The sequence below is a fragment of the Lagopus leucura genome, unplaced genomic scaffold, assembly GCF_019238085.1.
Source record: "Lagopus leucura isolate 7727_CA_CO unplaced genomic scaffold, USGS_WTPT01 Super-Scaffold_100136, whole genome shotgun sequence".
NCBI lineage: Eukaryota > Metazoa > Chordata > Aves > Galliformes > Phasianidae > Lagopus > Lagopus leucura.
The window spans coordinates 217,643-227,810 of record NW_024962332.1 but is presented as its reverse complement, the minus strand read 5'-3'; the positions used below and the strand labels follow the sequence as shown (position 1 = coordinate 227,810).

The window sequence follows — 10,168 nt, the reverse complement described above, 5'->3', positions numbered from 1 at the left end:
GCACCGAGCGGCGCTCCTTTTCCACCCTTGTTGCCTCATACTGGTGGAACCTGGGAGTCGCTGGGCGTGCTCCTGCTCTGCACCAGGGGAGCTGACTGCCTGCACCCAGCACTGCTGCGGTGCCCTGGGAGCAAGCAGGGAGCAGGCCTTGCTCCACCCCGATACCAAGAATAATTGCATGATTATGCGATTTGGAAGCAAAGCGCAGATTAATCTCTGATCTCGTTAGACCGTGTTTCACCATCTGCTTTGTGCCTGCAGGAGAATCCTTTGCCGTGTGGTAGAGCCAGGGCCAGGCGAGGGGAATCCCCAGGTGCTGCAGGAGGAGCTGGGTAAAATCAGACACGGGTGCTTTAGGAAATGAGTGCACCAGGGACTGAGCGCATTTGGAAGTGGGTGCAGCAGGACTTGGGTCCATCAGGTAGAAGTGAGTGCACAAGGTGCAGGGTGCATTAGGAAATGAGTGCACCAGGACACGCATTAGGAAGTGGGTGCATCACATCTTGGCTGCATTAGGAAGCAGGCGCACCAAGAGCTGGGTGGAGCTCATTAGGAAATGGAAGCATCCGTCCCTGGGTACACTCGGAGAAGTGGATGCCAGCCCAGGCACCAGCTGTCATCCACAGCCAATTCCTGGAAGCCGGGCAGGATCCGGCTCTGTGCGGGGCAGAGCTGTGCTGGGACTCCTCCTTTGGCCAACAAGGGCGGGCGGCAGCACGGGGCGGCCGCAGACACCCCGCGGTTGCCCCAGGCCCAGCCCTCGTGCCAGGGCTGCTCCCAACCTCTGCTGCCAACCTCATGGCCACAGGTTTGAATTTCCATTGGGATTTCCAACTCCCAGAGGCGTGCAAAGAGACGAAGCCCAAAGCCAACTGCCCATCACCCACGGACCGTCCCTCCACCGCCGTCCTTCCCAGCGCCGCTCCATCCACCCCACATGGCAGCGCAGCCCCCCAGCCGCAGCCGCAGACAAAACCCTCTCAGTCCCGCGCTGCTCAGATGTGTGGCCGCCAAAACCCGCGAAAAGATGAAAGGGATCTCCTGGCTGACCCCATCACCCCGCGCTGCGCGCTGCTGCCCTGCACACGGAGCAGCATTTTTCCCATGCTCGGAGGGTCAGTCCCCCCCTGCACTCCCGGACAGAGCAATGCCAGGAATGTACCTGGGAAGGGCGGCGGGCAGGGGAGATGGGCAAATGCATCACTATCATCTATCATTAAAAGGCACTTCACTCATGCAAGAGCTCTACAGAACGGACCAGAGCTGCAGGGAAGCACTGAGCCTTGTTCAGGGCTGTGGTTTGTGTCCTTTCTCCCATGGTTTGCCATACGGGTGCCAGCCTGTGGTGCTGGTTTCTGGAATGAATCCTGACTCTCCAGGCACAGCCCAGGGTCCCACAGAGTCCTGGCCTGGCCGTCAGGACCAGAGGCAGAGGCTAACGGGGAAAAATCCAGGAGAAATGCACTTCCTTCTCCTCTCCTCCACCTTGACCTTGCATCACCCGAAATAATAACAAAGGGGAAATGAAATGGAAGCGAATGGAGATGGGACCCGGGGCACAGCTCAGGGCACTGTGGGATGACAGCAGGAGCTGAGGGGGAGTGCTGCTGTGCCCCATACAACTCAGACCCCACACCCGCTGCTGCCCCATTCCACAAGGGGACCTTCCCCAGCAGAGGGGACACGCGGCCTCAGCACCGTGGCCACACGTGGGCCCGTGCCCCCATGAGCCCCCCTCTCCCCTCCGCTCTGCAAGAGGGTTTTGCCTGTAAACAGCGATCCCCGGGTAACACTTCTAATCCGTCGCCTCTTGGCTATTATTCCTCCCCGCTAACCTTAAAGCCTCCCCCTTTCTCTTCGAGGCACCCCCAGAGCAGAGGAAATTCCTCAGCCCTGACGTGATGTGAAACACGAGCGGCTCGGCCCCAACCTCGCCGGGGCCATTTCCCAACCCAGGTTTCCCTATAGCATCCCCCCCCCCGGCCCCCCTCCCCAGCCACCCCTTTAGACATTGTAACCCGAGAGGCTGGAAATGCAGCGCCTTTCATCTTCCATTTCCCACATCCTGAGAGTCTGGGGAGAAGGAGCCCACCCAGATGAAGGAATCCCAACTATGCGGCTCTCTCAACCTCCCGGTCCCCCCCGCTGCCCCCCGTGCAGCTCCATTCACGGAGCAGATTAGCCACGCTGCCGGCTCCACGCGCACCTCCGCACCCGAAAAAGCCCGCGCTGAAAGCCAACAATAAGAATCAAGTCGAAAAATAGACAATACAGAAAGAACCCGTTCCCAGCTCCACTCCTTTGCCCCATTCTCTGTAGGGCTGACGCACCCGGCACTGGGAAGCGGTGCCCAAAACCACAGGAGCGGTGCTGCTCGGGGCGACGCAAACCCCACCATGGGACGCGTGTGTCCCAGCCAGGCCAGGGGACCCTCAGGATGGGGAGAAAGGTCCAACCCAACCATTCTACAGCCCTATTCCTTTTGTGTTCATCCAGCGTTGGAACCCCATGGACCACACCGGCCCCGAGCAGCCATGCTCCCATGTGCCCTGTGCGTGGCCGCATCCTGCAGCGCAGCGCATGGCGTGTTGTGCACATCGCATCTCCTGCACCACTGGGTGACAGCAGGGCACGCTTTGGCTGCTCTTGGGGTGACCTCACGTGGGTGAAAGCGAACCTGGGGTCTCTCATCCAAGGGCTGCACATCTGTTTGCTCCCACACAGCCCAGCACATTCCCCTCCCCATCGTCACCTATTTGCTAATTGTGCCAGTGGGGAAGGGCGGGAGGCAGAGGAGGAAACAAAAAGTAAACTGAGAAAGCAAGACTGCAGCTCCAAGGGCCCAGCACAGCAATCAAGCGATAAAGCAGTAATTAAGCCTGATTATCATGCAAGACAGCCCCGGTTAGACTGGAATGCCACTGAAGAGCCCAAAAGCTGCCAGGATTGTTTGCAGCACAGAGAGCTGATCTGATATCTGCTGGGAGCTGCTCTCCTGCAGGCTGCCCCCAGCACTACATACAGCTTGGGTTCTGCTTCACCCCTTCGGGGTTTTCCTCCTCGCAGCCCTGCACAATCTCCCCACAAAAGCATTGGCTGTCCCAGTTCTTGGGTTTGACCCGGGGGCAGAAAGAGCCATCCTGGGCCATTGAGACCACCTTCACAGGGCCATCCGAGGGGTGGGGCCCCATCCCTGGAGGTGCCCAAAGCCGTGGATGGGACAGCTCAACCCGGTGGGGGGCACTCAGCCCATGGCAGGGTTAAGGCTGGGGGCTGTAAGGTCCCTTCCAACCCAACCATTCTATGGATGTACGACCCACACGTCCACGCAAGCACAAAGCATGCAAGAGGATGCGGGCTGCTCTGCTGTGCCCTCATTGCTGACAGCTTTCATTAAGTGGAAGCAGGCTGGGGAAAGAGGCAATTCCTGCAGGATGAGCTTTGGCTCGAGTTAGCCTGAATGCCTGACACATCCCAATTGCATTGGCCAGGCTGGCACAAGGGAAAGATGAGTATATGTAGGTCAGGCCCTGGGGTAACAGGTAGCTCCCAGCATGGGTTGGGGTCATTTGGGATACAGCTGGGTGGGATGTTCCAGGAACAGAGGGGATGCGGTTGGGAAATAGGGCAGCGTGCCACCCATCACCCTGCTCCACGTGGAGAAATGCCTTCCCTTCACCTCTGGGACAGAGCTGCCAGCCCTCCACACCCGCAGAAGGAGCCGCCACTGACTCAGGCCCTGGGAACTCAGTGCTTGGGCACAGCGATGAGCTGGCCCCAAATCATCCGGGTTGCAAGACGTGCTGCTCCCCTGGATGCTAAGGAGTGGTTTGGGCAGGGCGAGGAAGAGGCCCGGAGGAGGTCAGGGAAGGCGGCCCCCAGGAAAGCCCTGCTGCTCCCAGGGCGAGCCTTGTTTGTAAATAAAGAGTCTCCGTTTCCAGGGCAGGCCGGGTGGCACCTTTCACCATCAGGAATCCGGCAATGAGTTTGGGGCCGGGTGCTGAGTCAGGCGGTCCCATAGAGGACTGGCAGAACCGGTCATCCCAAACCTGCCCAGGCTTCGGGTGGGGAATAGAGCAGGAGAAACGCAGCCCTGCTCCACCCCGAGCTTGCATCACCCCCACATGACAACAATAATAATAAAAAACAACAAAAGGGAGGGAGGTCGCCGTGTCAGATTTCTCCACACTTTATCAAAACGCAAACGCCGGCAGGTTGAGGTGTTCTCAGCCCTCGGGGGACGTTCTGCATCCCCCGGGAGCCCCAAAGAGGCAGTGAGCATCTCCTGCACGGTGGCAGGGTAGGGCGGGCGCCGTCCCGGAGTGCTTTCCTTTTAAAAGAAACACAGAACGAGCCCGGCGCTCACCAGCACTTCCAGTAAAACCCATTCAATTTCGGCAATTCATCCCACAAATATGTGTGGGATGCTGGGAACTCCTCGGGGCCGCTCGGGCACAGATGGGCTCCGTCTGGAGCGGCGGCCGCGGCTCTTTGCTCCGCGTGGTAACAGCGTGAGTAATCAGAGACCTCCATCCAGGGCTTTATTTATCTTATCTCTGGAAGTCGGCGAAGCATTTCGGGCTGCGACTTCTGCGGGAAAAAAAAAAAAAAAAAAAAAAGAAGGAAAGGATAAAAGAAAGGCTGTTAATCAAAGAGCCCCCAGCGGGAACCTCCACTTTTACTAGAAAAGGGAAAAGTTCATGCGCCCGGGTTGTGAAGGAAGGGATGAAGTAAAGGCTGGGACGGCGCGGGGGGAGCCGGGGCGCGAAATGTAACGTGAACAGACGAAGAGCTGCAGCTGCCTTGGGGGATTCCGCGATGAGGACGGGAAGCGCCGGCGCTCAGCGCCCGTTCCGGCACGGCGGAGCGCGGGGGGGGCGCCGTGCGGGGGGCGCAGCCGGCGGCGTTGTGTGAATCGCTGCCGGGGGCGCGGAGCTGGGCGGAGCCGCCGCCCGCTCCCTGCTCTACAGGCGGTGTCACCTCCACAGCCGTGTCCGGCCACTCCCCGCGGCGCTGCCCTCGCAACGCCCTGCTGCTCCTCGCGAGCCGCCGTTCTCTTCGTAACCCTCCGTTCCACTCACGGAGCTCTGGGTCCCCGCGTTCTTTCGCCCCCCCTCCGCCCGGTGCTCTGACCGCACAGCACGCCATGACCGCACAGCGCCCCGCCCCTCCCCCCGGACCCCCGCAGGGCCGCTCCCCACGTTCCCGCCACCCGCGCGCTCCCTTCGCCCGTGACGGCGGCGCCCCCCTCCCTCCCCGGCTCCTTTGGCGCCTTTTCCTTCCCGCCACGTCGTTGCCCGCCGCCGTCGCTCCGCCGCGCGGGACGCGCCCTATTGGCTGAGGAGCGGCCGAGCGGGCGGGGCGTCCCATCGGCGCGCCCAGCAGAGGCCACGCCGCCCGGCTCTCCCCGGCCCCGCCCCCGCCTCTCGCTACTCCCGCGGCCGGCGCGGGGCCGGCGCGCCACACGAGAGCCCGGCAGCGCGGGGAGCGGTCGCGCCGTGCCCGCCCCGCGGCGCCCCCCTTCCCCCCCCCCGACCCCCTCTCCCTCCACCTTTTCTTTTTCCTCCTCCTTTCGGCTCGCCGTCCCCCGCCCGCCTTCAGCCGGGCTGGGCTGCCCCAGCCGCCTGGGTCGGGTTTGTTCGGGCGGGGCTGCAGCCGGAGCGCGGCGGCGGGGATGCTGCTTTCCAAAATCAACTCGTTGGCCCACCTCCGTTCCGGGCCCGGCGCAGAGCTGCACGCCGCCAAGCTGCCCGCAGGTGAGGCGCCGCGCGGCGGTGCGAGGCGGTGCGGTGTGGGACTCGGGTTGGGGAAGCGCTGACGCCGCGCTCCTCCCGCAGGGAAGGAGAAGGAGCCGCTGGAGAAGCTGTACCAGGTGGGCCCGCTGTTGGGCAGCGGGGGGTTCGGCTCCGTCTATTCGGGGATCCGCCTCTCCGACAGCGCCCCGGTAAGTGCGGGGTGAGTTGCGGGCGGCGGGGTTCGGCCCGGCTCGGCCCCGCTCAACGCCGCGCGTCGCCCCGCAGGTGGCCATCAAACACGTGGCGAGGGACCGCATCTCCGAGTGGGGCGAGCTGGTGCGTCTCGGGGGCCGGGGAACGGGGGGCCGTGCGGAGGGGGGGACGAAACGCTGGAGTATCCCTGGTCGGAGGGGTGCGCGGAGGATGGAGCATCCCTGGCTATGGGGGGATGGGTTGGGAGCGTCCCTGGTTTTGGGGCATGGGGGGGTGGGTCGGAGCATCCTTCGTTTTAAGGCACTGGGGGGTATCCAGACCACCTCTGGACTGAGACATGGGTTGGGGGAATCCGGAGCATCCTTGGTTTTATGGACAGTAGGAGTGGGGCGATCCAGAGCATCCCTGGTTGTGGGATGCCAAGGGGAACCACCGGAATATCCCTGATCTGAGGGCACTGGAGCATCCCAGGCCGGGGCTAACTGGGATATCCAGATGGCGGATGGGGCAGGGAGCATCCCTTGCTTTGGGGGATGCACCAAGGGACCTGGCGCTGATAGCACCGGCGTCCCCGCAGCCCAGTGGCACGCGTGTGCCGATGGAGATCCTTCTGCTGAAGAAGGTGGGCACGGATTTCCGCGGCATCATCCGCCTCCTCGATTGGTTTGAACGACCCGACAGCTTCGTGCTGGTGCTGGAGCGGCCAGAACCGGTGCAGGATCTCTTTGACTTCATCACAGAACGGGGGGCCCTGGCGGAGGAGCTGGCGCGGGAGCTGTTCCGCCAGGTGCTGGAGGCCGTGCAGCACTGCCACGACCGCGGCGTGCTGCACCGCGACATCAAGGATGAGAACATCCTCATCGACCTCGCCACCGGCGAGCTCAAGCTCATCGACTTTGGCTCCGGTGCCCTCCTCAAGGACACCGTCTACACTGATTTTGATGGTGAGACATCGCCGTGTGCCGGAGGCATCCCCCCTCTGTGCAGCAACATGGGAAGGTGGGGGTGGAAACGTGGCGTTATTCAGCTGCCCGCAAAGTGTTTGGCACCACTCGGTGTTGTGAAAGGGGAGCCGGCTCCCGGCCTGAGCACCCAACCAAAGCTTCAGGCTGGGGTGGGGTAGGGCACCTTACAAAAACAAACAGCTCCTGGGGGGACACGGGATGACAGGTTGCAAAACCTGGCGTGCATCACAGAAGGATGGCTCCGTTCTCCTTGTTTGCTTTTTTTAAAATTATTTTTAAATTTTTATTTAATTTTTCTTTTGGCAAAGGGGTGGGAAGAAGGTGTGGTTTCCCCCCTCCCTCGGGAGTTTTATTTTTTGCATGTAACGGTTGGTCCCGGCCTTCCCCGACCCTGTGCTGCCACCTTCCGGCCCCACCGCCTTTATTTTACAACCCAAAGTTTGTAAACAAGAGTCACGTGCTGGCGGGGGTGGTGTGACGCCCGGTGACCCCCCCCCCCCCGCCACCACCCGTCCTCACCCGGCCCCACCGCGGGCTGCGCATCTCTGCCATCCCCAAAAGGGGCTTGGGGACAAAAGTGGCCGTTTTCTGCAGGCACACGGGTCTACAGCCCGCCGGAGTGGATCCGCTACCACCGGTACCACGGGCGCTCGGCAACGGTGTGGTCCCTGGGCGTGCTGCTGTATGACATGGTGTGCGGGGACATCCCCTTCGAGCACGACGAGGACATCCTGCGCGGCCAGGTGTTCTTCAGGCAGAGGGTCTCTCCAGGTGGGCACCGGACGGGAGAGGCAGCAGCGCAGGGCTCCTGTCACCCTTTGGGGAGCTCGAGGGGGTGGCGCGTTTCTCGGTGTCCTGCGGTCCTCCGGCACACAGTGGATGGACGGGGAGGTTGGGCGCGGCGCTGAGTGCCCCCCACCACGCTGACCGCTGCTTTGCGTCCCCAGAGTGCGAGCATCTCATCCGGTGGTGCCTTTCCCAGCGCCCCTCAGACAGGCCGTCTTTCGAGGACATCTCCAACCACTCCTGGATGCAGAGTGTCCACCTGTCCCAGGAGGCGGCAGAGATCCACCTGCACAGCTTGCTCCAGGAGACGGGCAAATAACATCTCTGGTGTCTCCCGTAAGGAATGGACCGTTGTCTTGGGATTGTGGGGTTGAGTGGAGATCATCGCTCGGCACCGTGCAGTTCTCTGGAGCCAAACTCACCCAGAGGTTGGATCCCAGCTGGACTCAGTGGTCCTATCTCACTTGATGTTTTTTTCAGTAAACTTTGGGGTTTTGGTTCTGTCTCTGGGGGCTCCCATGAGTCTTCCTGGCCTGCTGAATTTGGGACTATGAGAGGATTGGAACTCTGAAAAGCTTCAATGGGGGGAAGGCTGTCTGGGGAGGGCAGGGCAGGTGCTCTGGTCTGTGTGCCGTCACCATCTTCGAGTGCCTTCAGTTGTGACGTGGGCTGTGCTGGAGGAAATACTTGAATTTTCCTACACTGCTGCTTTTCCATGCCTCACCTGGGTGCAGAGCTACTTTTCCCAGAAGGAAGCAGGTCAGGAGGAGCTCAGAGCCCTGCGGCGATGCCTTCCCTGAGCCCTCTGCTTCCCAATGCACAAACAATGCAACCCAACAGAGCTGTAAATGCGTGTACAGAGTTACTATACAGGAGCAAAGCTTGGTGTACAGTTGTTAATAATGGTAATGTTTTTGCCCTTTTTTATTCCCCATCCAAGTTTTAATTTATTTTTGTGGATATTTTTTTTTATTTTGTTTTGTTTTGTTTTCGCAAGGAGGAGCCTGAGCCAGGAGGATAACTTATTTATTTATTTATAACCCACGTGGGTCCCTGACCCACGCCTTGCTTCTGCAGCTGCTGACCCCCGGTGCCTGGTCGGATTTTGCTCTGTGTCCATGTGTCTGTCCCACATCACGGATGGATTTGGGGTTTTTGGGGCGGGGGGGGGCTGTGTGCCCATGCACTCTTTGGGCTGAGCTGGCAGAGAGCGCTGTTGTCTCCATGCAACCTGTGTGTTGCTGGCGGGTTTTTGTTAATAGTTAAAATTGTACAGGGGAATTCAGAAATCCTATTTTTTTTATACAGTGCGGTTTTAAATAAAAAGAAAATCGTGGAACAGAGGCATCCCTTTATTATTGCGGGGTGGGATGGAGAGAAGTGGGAGCAAGTGGGGTGCTGACCCCCCACGGGGCTGCAGCATCCCAACAGAGGTGAGAGGAGGACACAGCCCAACCCCAAAGGCTCCAGCCCAGGGCCCCATGGGACAGCACAGCCCTCGGGGTGTCTTCAGCCCAACCATTCCCCGCAGGTCTGGGAGAGATCAAAGCAGTGCAGAGCCCTCCTGTCTGCTGCAGGGCGCTGAGGAGCATGTGCTGGGGATGGGGAGTAAACAGACATCAAAGCCAGCTTGCGAAACACCGGATGTTGTCAGCCCAATTACATTCGGGCACTGCCGAGCCTGTTGCTCCGGCTCTGTTGGCGCGGTGGGTGTTGGTGTTGTGTGGGTGCTGTTGGTGTTGCACAGGGTGCAGGCAGCTGGCGTGCTGCCCCCACCTCCAGCCCCAGAGGCTCGTGGCCAGTTTACGGGAAGTCGGTTACTGTTGGTCGGCAGCCGTGACGCTTCGCTTGTGTTACACTTTCTGAGCTGTCAAACCCCACTTCCCAGCTCTGCAACGCTTTGGCTGCAGGGCTGTTGGTCAGGTTTTGTTTTGTTTCATTTGATGTCATGAGAATGTTGGCACTCGTGTACTACGGAGCTGTTGGCACCGTGCAGCTTTTGGAGGACGCCCATCACTGGGGATTGTGCCTGCTCCTGCCACAGGGCACTGAGCAGTCTGCAAGCTACTTTGCAAAACCCCCAGCTCAACCCAATTGGGTCACTCCTTGGTTTATGCCACACGTTTTATGCTTAAAAACAGCATTCCTACCCCGTTCCCTGTGCTCTCTTCTCTAAGTACAGCTGCTTTTTGGGAACCAGGGTCCCTAGAGCTCTGTCCCAGCTCTGGATGCACTCGCGTGTTGTGTCACTGCTGTCCCTCTGCACAGTGTTAATTCCGTTTGTTTAGCTTTTTTTTTCCCTGCTCAGCTGCATCTTTCATCTCCTCCTTGAGTCCGCTCAGAGCAGGAAGCACTGCTCCGAATGCCTTCAAAGTTCAGCCCCGTTTAGAGATGCGGTTTGCACTGAACCTCCCCTCTCGCTTTTCCTCCGGACCATCCGGGAAGCAGCTCTTACACGAAAGCAGAGCA

General features: G+C 60.2%; 1 protein-coding gene across 1 annotated transcript; it reads left to right on the top strand.

Moving 5' to 3' along the window:
- Positions 1–5,576: 5,576 nt before the first annotated feature.
- On the top strand, positions 5,577–9,038 carry PIM1 (Pim-1 proto-oncogene, serine/threonine kinase). The gene is made up of 6 exons (XM_042888043.1): positions 5,577–5,756; positions 5,838–5,944; positions 6,021–6,071; positions 6,526–6,892; positions 7,508–7,684; positions 7,861–9,038. The coding sequence occupies exons 1-6, from the start codon at positions 5,675–5,677 to the stop codon at positions 8,016–8,018; spliced, it is 942 nt and encodes a 313-aa protein (XP_042743977.1). The 5' UTR covers positions 5,577–5,674; the 3' UTR covers positions 8,019–9,038.
- The last annotated feature ends 1,130 nt before the right edge of the window (positions 9,039–10,168 follow it).